Source organism: Nerophis ophidion, linkage group LG08 (genome assembly GCF_033978795.1).
Source record: "Nerophis ophidion isolate RoL-2023_Sa linkage group LG08, RoL_Noph_v1.0, whole genome shotgun sequence".
In the NCBI taxonomy this organism is placed as follows: Eukaryota; Metazoa; Chordata; class Actinopteri; order Syngnathiformes; family Syngnathidae; genus Nerophis; species Nerophis ophidion.
The window spans coordinates 23,235,069-23,248,579 of record NC_084618.1 but is presented as its reverse complement, the minus strand read 5'-3'; the positions used below and the strand labels follow the sequence as shown (position 1 = coordinate 23,248,579).

At 40.0% G+C, this 13,511-nt stretch overlaps 1 protein-coding gene across 2 annotated transcripts in view; it reads left to right on the top strand.

Annotated features, from left to right (window-relative positions):
- The first annotated feature begins 2,720 nt into the window (after positions 1-2,720).
- The window catches only part of LOC133557518 (collagen alpha-1(XI) chain-like), a 165,428-nt gene continuing 154,637 nt past the window's right edge, over positions 2,721-13,511 (top strand). For both annotated transcript variants that reach the window (XM_061908012.1, XM_061908010.1), the window contains exon 1: positions 2,721-3,106. In XM_061908012.1, coding sequence (XP_061763996.1) covers positions 3,007-3,106 — 100 coding nt within the window. In that variant the 5' untranslated portion in view covers positions 2,721-3,006. The remainder of the gene's footprint in view (positions 3,107-13,511) is intronic.

Below are 13,511 nucleotides of genomic sequence, written 5' to 3'. Positions count from 1 at the left end.
ATGGGAGGCAGGCCTGGACTACAGGCAGGCCAGTCTAGTACCCGCACCCTTTTATTATGAAGCCACGCTGCTGTAAAACGTGGCTTGGTATTGTCTTGCTGAAATAAGCAGGGGCGTCCATGATAACGTTGCTTGAATGGGAACATATGTTGCTCCAAAACCTGTATGTACCTTTCAGCATTAATGGTGCCTTCACAGATGTGTAAGTTACCCATGCCTTGGTCACTAATACATCCCCATACCATCACAGGTGCTGGCTTTTCAACTTTGCGCCTAGAACAGTCTGGATGGTTCTTTTTCTCTTTCTTCTGGAGGACACGACGTCCACAGTTTCCAAAAACAATTTAAAATGTGGACCCGTCAGACCACAGAACACTTTTCCACTTTGCATCAGTCCATCATAGATGAGTTCGGGCCCAGCAAAGCCAGCGGCGTTGCTGGGTGTTGTTGATAACTGACTTTCACTTTGCACAGTAGAGTTGAAACCTGCACTTATAGATGTAGCAACAAACTGTAGTTACTGACAGTGGTTTTCTGAAGTGTTTGTGAGCCCATGTAGTGATATCCTTTACTCACTGATGTCGCTTTTTGATGCAGTACCGCCTGAGGGATGCAAGGTCGGTAATATCATCGCTTATGTACAGTGATTTCTCCAGATTCTCAGAACCTATTGATGATATTACGGACCGTAGATAGTGAAATCCCTAAATTCCTTGCAACAGCTGGTTGAGAAATGTTGTTCTTAAACTGTTGGACGATTTGCTCACGCATTTGTTCACAAAGTGGTGACTCTCACCCCGTCCTTGTTTGTAAATGACTGAACATTTAATGAAAGCTGCTTTTATACCCAATCGTGGCACCTGCCTGTTCCCAATTAGCCTGCACACCTGTGCGATGTTCCAAATAAGTGTTTGATGAGCATTCCTCAACTTTTTTCAGTCTTTTGTGCCACTCGGGCTAACTTTTTTGAAACATGTTGCAGGCATCAAATTCCAAATGAGCTAATATTTGCAAAAAAATAAAGTTTTCCAGTTCGAACGTTAAATATCTTGTCTTTGCAGTCTATTCAATTGAATATAGGTTGAAAAGGATTTGCAAATCATTGTATTCTGTTTTTATTTACCATTTACACAACGTGCCAACTTCACTGGTTTTGGTTTTTGTACATACATACATACATGCATATATATATATATATATATATATATATATATATATATATATATATACACACACACATATATAAATACATGCATACATATATAAATACATACATACAGTACATATATAAATACATACATATGTATATATATACTGTATATATATACTGTATATATATATATATATATATATAAATACATACATACATACACATATATATACTGTATATAAATACACACAAGTACATTCACACAACGTGCCAACTTCACTGGTTTTGTACATATTCATATATATACATATTCATATATATATACATATTCATATATATATATATATATATATATATATATACATATATATATACATATATATATATATATATATATATTTATACATATATATATATATATATATATATATATAGCGGTAGAAAATGGATGGCTGGATATATACACACACATCTGTAAATACATACATAATTATAAAAATACATATATAAATACATGCATACATATATAAATACATGCATACATATATAAATACATACATACAGTACATATATAAAAAAACATACATATATATATAAATACATACATACACACACACACAAACACATACATATAATAATAATCATAATAATAATAATAACTTAGATTTATATCGCACTTTTCTAAACACTCACAGCGCTCACAGAGAACTGGAGTTCAACATTCATTCACACCTGGTGGTGGTAAGCTACATCAGTAGCCACAGCTACCCTGGGGTAGACTGACGGAAGCGTGGCTGCCAGTTTGCGCCTACGGCCCCTCCCCTACCCAATACGCCATGCCGCCCCCATATACATATATATATACTGTATATTTATATATATATATATATATATATATATATATATATATATATATATATATATATATATATATATATATACTGTATGTATGTATGTATGTATATATATGTACTATATATAAATACAAACAAGTACATTTACACAATGTGCCAACTTCACTGGTTTTGGGGTTTGTAGGTCAGATATCATTAATGACACTGATACAATTAGGATTTCTAATTCGGGGTTAATATTTGAGTGGGACCCGGGCCCCTCTGTAGTGGAAAAGCCGCGCCCCTAGGTCAAAAAGGTGAAGAATTCCTGGACTCCGTTTAACAAAGCTTTTACAATGGCTGCAGTTTGACCCTGGAACAGATTTCTCCCTATTCCTATTTGAAAATGTTGTATTCTTTTATTAAAATCATAATCGAACCAATAAAAATTGTTACTTTCTGATTCAACTTTCAGTTATCCTCTTTCCTGCCCCCCCCCCCACTCCCCTCTCTCTCTGTGGAAAAATAATTCAGAGTGCAGGAATTGTAGGCGTGAAACTTTCCCCTGGACTTGTCCTCCCCCAGACCCCCTCCCCGGCCCAATAACAGGGCTTCCTGCGCTCAATGCACTGCTGTGATTTGCCTAAAGTGCGCTCGCTCGCCGAGTGACTGACAGCCCAGGGTGGGGTCTCTGGGTGGGTGGGGGCAGGAGGGGTGGTTTTTTTGTGTGTGTGTGTCGGGGTGGGGGCCGCGACGTGACGGCCGGACGCACCTCAGAGGAGCGCAGCAGCGGAGCGGGACAGACGGCGTGTGTGCAGCCGTCATACAACTGGAGGATCCCACTCGGAAGGACCCTTATGGCTGCTTGAGAGCCCACCTCAAAACTTTTTCCCCCCCTGCACCCCCCTTCTTTTTTCTTCTTCTTCTACACTTTTCTCTTTTTTTGTGCTCGTCCTCATCACAAGTCGCGGCCGCAGGTCCCAGAGAGTTGCTTAGAGCCTGGGAGCACTCAGGCAGGCGGTCATGGATACCCCCATCAGATGGAAAGTTAAAAGGAGGATAAGGGATGCCCAAATCTCCTTGGCGCTCTTTTTGCTTTTTGTCACGTCGCAGGCCAGTTCAGGTAAGATGCCGACTTCCCTTCAACCCCTTTTTTTTTCGCCCCACAACTCTTCCTTCTGACTCCCAAGTTTCAAAGTTCCAAATTGCGGACTTTAGGAATTTGTTGGGAGTTTTTCTTTGCTTTTGTCTTTTTCGTGACCGCATCGTCCCTAAAAGGTGGGCGTCTATTTGAAGCGGCAGGGTGGAGCCCCCTGAAAAAGCTCCGAGCAAAAGTGCGTTTTTCCCTGTAGTGATGTACAGATGTACGTTGTGTAACCCTGAAAGGATGTCTTGGTGAATCCCCCAGAGGAAAGGGAACCCTCGAAATGCTCGAATCAGAGCACTTTTGACGCAATTAATCAGCTGTAGTGATTAATATGCAGCATATAATGGATGCCATCAGTGTGGACGTGCAATAGTACGTTGTGTAACCCAAAAAGGGTGTCTTGGTGAATCCCCCAAAGGAAAGGGAGCCCCCGAAATGTTCAACTCAAAGCACGTTTGACGCAATTAAGTTGATGTACTGGTTAATATACGGCATGCAATGGATGCCATCAGTGTGGGCGTGCAATAGTACATTGTGTAACCCAAAAAGGGTGTCTTGGTGAATCCCCCAAAAGGACAGCAAGACCCCGAAATTATTAAATCAGTGCACGTTTGACGCAATAAATCCTCTGCACTGGTTAATATACAGGATGTAATAGATACCATCAGTGTGGCTGTTGTATTACCCGAAAAGGGTATCATAGTGAAGCCCCCAAAGGAAAGGGATCCCCGAAATGCTCAAATTAGTGCACGTTTGATGCAATAAATCCGCTGTACTGGTTAGTATATAGCAAGTAATGGATGCCATCAGTGTGGCCGTGCAATAGTACCTTGTGTAACCCAAAAAGGGTGTCTTAGTGAATCCCCCAAAGGAAAGGGAGCCCCCGAAATGTTCAACTCAAAGCACGTTTGACGCAATTAAGTCGATGTACTGGTTAATATACGGCATGCAATGGATGCCATCAGTGTGGCCGTGCAATAGTACGTTGTGTAACCCGGAAAGGGTGTCTTGGTGAATCCCCCAAAGGAAAAGGAGCCCCTGAAATGCTCAAATCAGTGCACGTTGGACGCAATAAATCAGCTGTACTTGTTAGTATATAGCAAGTAATGGATGCCATCAGTGTGGCCGTGTAATAGTACGTTGTGTTACCCAAAAAGGTTGTCTTGGTGATTCCCCCAAAAGGACAGCAAGACCCCGAAATGATCAAATTAGTGCACGTTTGACGCAATAAATCCTCTGCACTGGTTAATATACAGGATGTAATAGATACCATCAGTGTGGCTGTTGTATAACCCGAAAAGGGTATCATGGTGAAGCCCCCAAAGGAAAGGGACCCCCCGAAATGCTCAAATCAGTGCACGTTTGACGCAATTAATCCGCTGTAGTGATCAATATTCAGCATGTAATGGATGCCGTCATTGTGGCCGTGCAATAGTACGTTGTGTAACCCAAAAAGGGTGTCTTGGTGAATCCCCCAAAGGAAAGGGAGCCCCTGAAATGCTCAAATCCGTGCACGTTTGACGCAATAAATCAGCTGTAGTGATTAATATGCAGCATATAATGGATGCCATCAGTGTGGCCGTGCAATAGTACGTTGTGTAACCCAAAAAGGGCGTCTTAGTGAATCCCCCAAAGGAAAGGGAGCCCCCGAAATGTTCAACTCAAAGCACGTTTGACGCAATTAAGTCGATGTACTGGTTAATATACGGCATGCAATGGATGCCATCGGTGTGGCCGTGCAATAGTACGTTGTGTAACCCGGAAAGGGTGTCTTGGTGAATCCCCCAAAGGAAAAGGAGCCCCTGAAATGCTCAAATCCGTGCACGTTGGATGCAATATATCAGCTGTAGTGATTAATATGCAGCATATAATGGATGCCATCAGTGTGGCCGTGCAATAGTACGTCGTGTAACCCAAAATGGGTGTCTTGGTGAATCCCCCAAAGGAAAGGGAGCCCCTGAAATGCTCAAATTAGTGCATGTTTGACGCAATAAATCCGCTGTACTGGTTAGTATATAGCAAGTAATGGATGCCATCAGTGTGGCCGTGCAATATTACGTTGTGTAACCCAAAAAGGGTGTCTTGGTGAATCCCCCAAAGGAATGGGAGCCCCGAAATGCTCAAATAAGTGCACGTTTGACGCAATAAATCTGCTGCACTGGTTAATATACCATCAGTGTGGCTGTTGTATGCCCCGAAAAGGGTGTCTTGGTGAATCCCCCAAAGGAAAGGGAGCCCCCGAAATGCTCAAATCAGAGCACTTTTGACGCAATTAATCCGATGTACTGGTTAATGTACAGCATGTAATGGATGCCATAAGTGTGGCTGTTGTATAACCCAAAAAGGGTGTCTTGGTGAATCCCCCAAAGGAAAGGGAGCCCCCGAAATGCTCAAATCAGTGCACGTTTGACACAATTAATCTGCTGTACTGGTTAATGTACAGCATGTAGGAGTTTACACACAGCCTGTATTGGATGCTGTCTATGTGGCTGTGCGATAGTACGTTCATCCAACCCTACCTTCTTGGGGGAATGGCGTCATGGTGAAGCTCCTTTAAAGGGGAACATTATCACCAGACTTATGTAAGCGTCAATATATACCTTGATGTTGCAGAAAATAGACCATATATTTTTTTAGCCGATTTCCAAACTCTAAATGGGTGAATTTTGGCGAATTAAACGCCTTTTCTATTATTCGCACTAGTTGTGACGTCACATAGGTAGTCAATTCTCAAACACATTACAAACACCAAGTCAAATCAGCTCTGTTATTTTCCGTTTTTTCGACTGTTTTCCGTACCTTGGAGACATCATGCCTCGTCGGTGTGTTGTCGGAGGGACTAACAACACGATCAGGGACGGATTCAAGTTGACTTACGTGGAGTGTGCATCGATTAGCAGGGCATGCTAATCGATGCTAACATGCTATTTAGGCTAGGTGTATGTACATTTGTAGTTACATTTGCATCCCGCCTTTCCCTCCACCCACATTTAATGCCAAACAAACACTTACCAATCGACGGGTTTAAGTTGCTCCAGTGTCACAAGATGCGAAAGTCCCGATCGTTTGGTCTGCACATTTTACTGGCGATGCTAAGGCAGACATGGCACAGAGATGTATGGATAACCTGCAGATGCATTTCCAACGATAAAGTCAACAAAATCACACAGGTGAGTTTTGTTGATGTTATTGACTTATGTGCTAATCAGACATATTTGGTCGCGGCATGACTGCCAGCTAATCGATGCTAACGTACTATTTAGGCTAGCTGTATGTACATTTGTAGCTATATTTGCATCCAGCCTTTCACTCCACCCAGATTTAATGCCAAACAAACACTTACCAATTGACAGATTTAAGTTGCTCCAGTGTCACAAGATGCGAAAGTCCCGATCGTTTGGTCTGCACATTTTACCGGCGATGCTAAGGCAGACATGGCACTCAATCGTTGGTTAGAAGGCTATCGCCGAATAGCATCAATAGCTATTCGCTCAATAGCTTCAGTTTCTTCTTCAATTTCGTTTTCGCTATCTGCCTCCATACTCTAACCATCCGTTTCAATACATGCGTAATCTTTTGAATCGCTTAAGCCGCTGAAATCCGAGTCTGAATCCGAGCTAATGTCTGTATATCTTGCTGTGCTATCCGCCATTTTGTTTGTATTGACATCACTGGATGACGTCACAGGAAAATGGACGGTGGCTTCACAGATAGCAAAAATCCGGCACTTTACAGCCTTATTTCGGGATATTCCATGATGTGTAAAATTTTGAAAAAAACTTCGAAAAATAAAATAAGCCTCTGGGAACTGATTCTTATTGGTTTTAACCCTTCTGAAATTGTGATAATGTTCCCCTTTAAGGACTCAATGAATCTGCTGTACTATCAGTGTGTCCGTAAGATAGTACGTTGCTTAACCCCAAAAGGGTGTCTTGGTGAAAGCAGCATTTTTCGCAAAACATTTGTTTGACGCAACTACTAGTTTATATACAGCATGCAAATTGCTTTCCGTCAGTGGGGGGTTCCGGGTTCGAGTCCAGTCCAATCAGAAAAAGAAAATTCCTTCACATTTAGGAATCATCAGCCTGCACCAACTGGGGTTTAAAAAAGGGCCGGGGGTGTATTATTAGCATGTAGCCCGTCACGGTTGGTGGTCTGCTGCTGGAGTGGCCGCGCAAGTCCACCTGTCAGACTTGCGCGCGCTGATGGCAAGGGGTCCGCGGCGTCCAGGACATGAAGGGAGAAGGGAAAAGAGCGGATGCAGGGATTGGTTCCGGGATTAAGTAGGCTGTTTGTGAAGCCGCCTGGCCGCCAATAAAAGTAACTTTGGCGGAGATCTGAGAGAACAAAAGCAGACACGCTTTAAGGGATCCTTTCAGGACTCGGGTTTGGATCTCGGTAGATAACGAGCGAGGAAGTGAGCGATGGGAAAATATCGGTGGGAACAAACGCTTTGTTTCGGGATAATAACGTCCACGTTGCAAGGTGCTTCGAATCCAGTCAAGATGGCTTCTCCGACATTTTTTCACCAAGTACCACCATCATGACAACATTATGAGTAGTGTAGTAGGCCTAAGTGTTCATTAAAAACAAGGAAGAGGATTTTTTCAAAAGTATATTGTCGATATTGTTGCCCACTGTCACATTACACACAGTTTGAACGGTAACACTGGGTTTGCATGTTGAGTTGAGTGATTCTTTGGAGTACCACTAGATGGAGCCACAGTTAGGGAATCTCTGATGAGGATACATAGGGATGGGTACCGTTCACATTGGACCCAATACCTGGGCGTCAATACCGGTACTTAATGGTACCAATTTTGGTACTTTTGTGTGTGTTAATAAATGTTGTTTTTGATGATTAAAAATATTTAAAAAATCGTAGATTATGAATAAATATTTTCTAGTTCGTTACATCTTGTTTTATTATCACCATATTATTATTTGCAAGTATGACATGAAGTCCGAGACGTTGGATGGCAGTAGTGTATAGATTATAGTGGTTCTTGTTGTGCCCTAAAAAGTGTTAATACTGTAAGTGTTCTACTTATTCCGCACCAGTTTGAATGTAACATGCATTTTAGTTGTAGTTTTAATGAAGATTTTGAGCCATGTAAAATTTCTAATGCAAAGGTATTAAATATTAATTACTTCTGATAGCAAAATGTAATTTTATGGCAACCTTAAAATAAGCTGATTATGATAACTGCTGTCCAGTTTTACCATGATTTATTATCACCATATTATAATTTGCAAGTATGACAATAGGTTGCAAGTTCAAGACGTTAGATGGCAGTAATGTTTTTTGTTGTTGGTGCGCCCTAAAAAGTGTTAACACTGTAAGTATTACCTACAACACACCGGATATTTAATTGTAACGTGCATTTTAGTTGTAGTTTTTGTTAACAGTTATGGAGGTGTTGAAAACGCCATGAAAAATCACTAATGCTAAAGAGTAGCATGTCAATAGCAAAGTTAATAAATGTTAATTATTTCCGGTAGTAAAATAAACATTTTATTGCAACATTTAAAAATGAGCTGATTATAATAACTGATGTCCAGTTGTTGTAACTGGATTTATTATCACCATATTATCATTTGAAGTATGACAAGAAGTTGCAACTAAAGTTGCAAGTTCAAGACGTTAGATGGCAGTAGTGGGTTTTTGTTGTGTCCCAAAAAGTGTTAACACTGTAAGTATTACCTACAACACACCCGCTGTTTAAATTCTAACGTGCATTTTAGTGGTAGTTTTCATTAACAGTCATGGAGGTGTTGAAAACGCCATGTAAAATCGCTAATGCTAATGAGTAGCATGTCAATAGCAAAGTTAATGAATATTAATTCTATCTGCTAGTAAAATAAAAATGTATTGCAACATTTTAAAATAAGCTGATTATAATAACTACTGTCAAACCCAAAAGGGACAAGCAGTAGAAAATGGATAAATGGACAGTTGTTATGGCCTGATTTATTATCACCATATTATCATTTGCAAGTATGCCAAGAAGTTGCGACTGCAGTTACAAGTTCAAGGCATTAGATGGCAGTAGTGGGATTTTTGTTGCACCCTAAAAAGTGTCGGTACCGTAAGTATTATCTAAAACACACCCGCTATTTAATTGTAACGTGCGTTTCAGTAGTAATCATTAACAGATTTAGCGGTGTTGAAGTCGGCATGTAAAATCGCTAATGCTAATGAGTAACATATCAATAGCAAAATAAAACGCATATTAGCATCAAGCTAGCAAATTATACTTTTGGGCGATTTTTTGGGGGGGCATTGAAAATTGCCAAGAAAGTCCGCTCTCAGTGCTGCTGGAGTGAGTGCCGAAACAAGTAAAAGAAAGTACCGTATTTGGTACCCGTCCCTAGCAATCGACAGTAGCGCTGTTAGCTTGTTGTTTTTATCAAAAGTGTTCAAAAATTAAAATGTTTTCACGCTCAAGCCTATGCTGAGCTAGGAGCTGTGTTAGCATGCTAGCACGTTTCTTGGCGGCAAAAACCAAACAAGCTAGCAGAGCTGAGTGGATTAGCCAGTGACCTGTAGAGCGTCGAGGAAGGTCATGAATGAGGAAGACTTCCTTCACCGCCATGGCGAAGGGGCGCTAGTAACAAAAGGCCTGTCACACATAAAAGTCAGGAATGAGAGCAGGAGGGGCGTCGGAGGTCAAATGTGAAGGTTAGGACTTTTCAGGCCCCGAGGGAATCTTCCAGAAGGAACAAAGATGTCCGCCCACAATGTAATAACACGGCGTTTTTGCTGAGTCGTCCCGATTCCAATCAATGGGGTCTTTTCACGGCGTTCCACTGAGGTTTGTTATGATTAATCAAGTCCGCGACAAACACTCGCTCGGTATCAAACGCACCGAAAAAACATTCTTGGAATAGTTTGTCCCAATCAAAACAAGGATGGAGTCGGGCCAAAGGCGCGGACGGCGACGCCGGCGGACGCTCAACAGATTTTTTTTTATTTTTTTTTCGCTTTTTTTCTGCCCCTAAAAAAAAAAAAAAAAAGTAAAGCAGAAGAAAAGCTCGCTATTCGCCCAGCGCCCTCACATCTGGACTTGATAAGCGCCATTGTGCTGTCTGCTAAAGCCTCGGAAAAGCCTGGAAAAACGTCTTCCAGATGTTTTCTTCATAATTCTCCGTGGAACGACACGGGACCGGCGAAGAAAAAATAAAAAAAAATAAAAAAACTTCTGCCTTTCCCCCCCCCCCTTTTTTTCTCGCTCCCTAGCCCGAAAAGAAAATACACCGTTCTTGCGGCCGCTTTTGAGAGAAAATTCCAAATGGAATAACATCTGCGGCTGAGTTTTGTTACGGGACCCAAAAAAAAAAAAAAAAAAAAAATGATGGCATTGCATTTTGCACGTCCACAGTGCAGGTCGTTAAAAGGTTCTTTGTGTTTAACCGGGGTTAAAGGTCGCGTCGCACATGTTCTTCATTTGCTCCTTAACTTCTTTTTGCAAACGGCAAAAGTGCTGATTTACCCAGCCCGACGAGTTTGGGTTCGATTTCCGCAAAAAGTGATTTTGGACCGTGGGAATGTGCAACGGTAATTGATCGTTAAAGACTGTTAGGGTGGTTACAATTGAGGCCAAATGCAGTGCACCACCTGGCTGCAACCAGTAGGGGCGCTGTTGATTGATGTTTCTGACTAAGGAAGAAGGGCACAGGGGTTCAGGATGGAGCTTGGCGATAAATCGTTATTAAATACGATAAAAAAAAATTATTTTTGGTAACAGTATCAATTCTCAAGTTCGGTTGCGCCGTCTTGTTGTCTGGCGGTTGATTCTCTGCATGGAGTGAGAAGAGGAAGTAAATGTGAAGAAATTGCGGATAAAAGAGGACAAGTCCACCGGGGCAGTATGGCAGTTTTTTGGAATTTTTTAAAATTTAATTAAATTTTTTTTAAAGACAGTAGTCAGACCAAAGTGGTCTGTAAATTTGCAAAGGTGCGCTTATCTTTTGGAGCAGTGGTCCCAAACCTTTTTGGAGCTGCGGACCGGTCAACGCTTGATAATTTGTCCCGCGGCCCGGCAGGGGGGGGGGATTAATTTATATTTTTTGGCTCTTTTTTTTTGGTCATGAAAAAGGGAGTTTTTTGGGTTGGTGCACTAATTGTAAGTGTATTTTGTGTTTTTTAAGTTGATTTAATAAAAAATAAAAAAATAATAATAATATTAATGAAAAAAAATCAATAAAAAAGTATTCTGCGGCCCGGTAGCAATCGAGCCGCGGCCCGGTGGTTGGGGACCACTGCTTTAGGGGACAGCTGTAACTTCCTGGCATGAAAACCTGCAGATAATTGTTCATTGCGGGTTTTTCTGTTTACAGCGGTAGAAAATGTAGAAAATGGATTGATGTATGGAGCTAGAAAGCATAGATTAAAAAAATATATAAAATTATTAATTTTAAATTTTTTTTACAAAAAAATATGTATATATATATATTTTTAAACTCGGGACTACTATTACTGGGACAAATACCAAATTTTGGACGCTGTCAGGCCGTACTTGGTCGGCCAGTAGTTTGGGGACCTCTGGGATAGATTTCAAATGTTTTTCAAAAAACAAACAAAACATTTTTATTTTATTTTATTTTTTAATCGGGACTACCCGCAGGCCGGATTTTGGAGACCCCTGATCTAAACTGTAGGACATTTATCCATGAAAACATGGAGAAGATGCTGATCAATCAATCAATCAACGTTTATTTATATAGCCCTAAATCACAAGTGTCTCAAAGGACTGCACAAATCATTACGACTACGACATCCTCGGAAGATGATGGTGTGTTTGACAGAGAAGTAACTCAAAGGTTTTTCTAAGTTTAAATTTTCACACTATTTCCTAATGGTAGAAAATGGATTGATGGATGGTATAGAAAGGATAGATAAAAAAAACATATATATATATATATATATATATATATATATACATATATATATATATATATATATATATAGTTACGGTCTGTTGTGTTGAAAACGATTGGGATTCTGTATCGTTTTGTGATCGACTAGAGGTGCTAATCTTTGGGCACCTAACAATTCAGTCCGATTCCTGGGGTGACGATTCGATTTAGAATCAATTCTCGATTCAAACCGATTCCCGCAATGTAGTATTTGGTATAATAACTACAATTAAACTTTTTCAAAACAGGTGGTTACAGGTTGGAAAAGCTCCTTCTGATTGCATGGCGTAGACACGTGTTTTAAGAATTTGATCCTTATAAACGATAAAAATGAAAAAAAAAATTTCCTGTGCCGGGCCCCCATGATCAATTACATGTAGAGGGAAACCTTGATATGTTTGATGTTGTCATGACGTGGACTATGGTGTGGTTTGTTTTCCCGTGGTGCAAAGCGACTGAATTGAACACAATGTGAAGGTAACGACATATTTTAATCTTAACTCAAAAAAAGGAACGAATGAAAGGCGCTCACAGAGGAGGTACAAAAACTTAGCTATGAAACAAAACTATTACAACATAAACTATGGACATAAAGAAAAACTTGCAAACTATGGCATGAATAACAAAACTTAAGGGGAACGAGAAAATAGTATGGATCATCAGCATGGAGCAAGGGTTAATAGAGGGTGATGTCGCCAGGCTGACTGCCTGGCAACTACAGGCTTAAATAGTGCTGTGGTGCTTGAAAACAGGTGCGTGAGTTCAAATGAATCAGGTGCGTGAGTCGTGAGGACAGATGAACTGATTGGTAGGCATGGAAACAAAACAATGTAGTGAAAAAACAGGAATTAACTAAACAAAACATGATCACAAAGACATGACAGATGGTCATCTCTGAATACGATAAAAATGAGAGGTAATATTTTCGATTTGATATTGACATTGGTAGAATTAAAAAAAATAAATTACCAAAAATACAATACTAATAATTTATTTATTTAGTTTTTAATAGATTTTTTTTAATTATGAAATAATAAAAAAAGGAATCGGGATTCGGATGTGAATTTACTTTTTTGTGCATTCTTATCTATTAATAGTAGCATTTTTTTTGTAAAATTCCGACACTGTTTTCAGTTACTTTTAGGAGGAAAAGTTGTTCTACAGGTTACAAAAGCTGCTTGTTGCATGGAGGTGGCATAAAAACGTATTTAAAAAGAAAAAGTTTTCAACACAAAAAATGTTCTTGAGGCGGGGAAACCCTGATATGATTGATATTCATCTTTAAATACATAAAACACGTTAAAAATCAAAAGGTATTACTCATGAGTGTCCGGACCTGATTTTGCCATTGATCCGATGTAAAAAAAAAAAAAACGAATACATGCAAATTTTATTTTTTATTTTTTATAAGAAAAAGTAAAAATCGATTAAAAATCATTACAAATATTAATCATGATTTTTC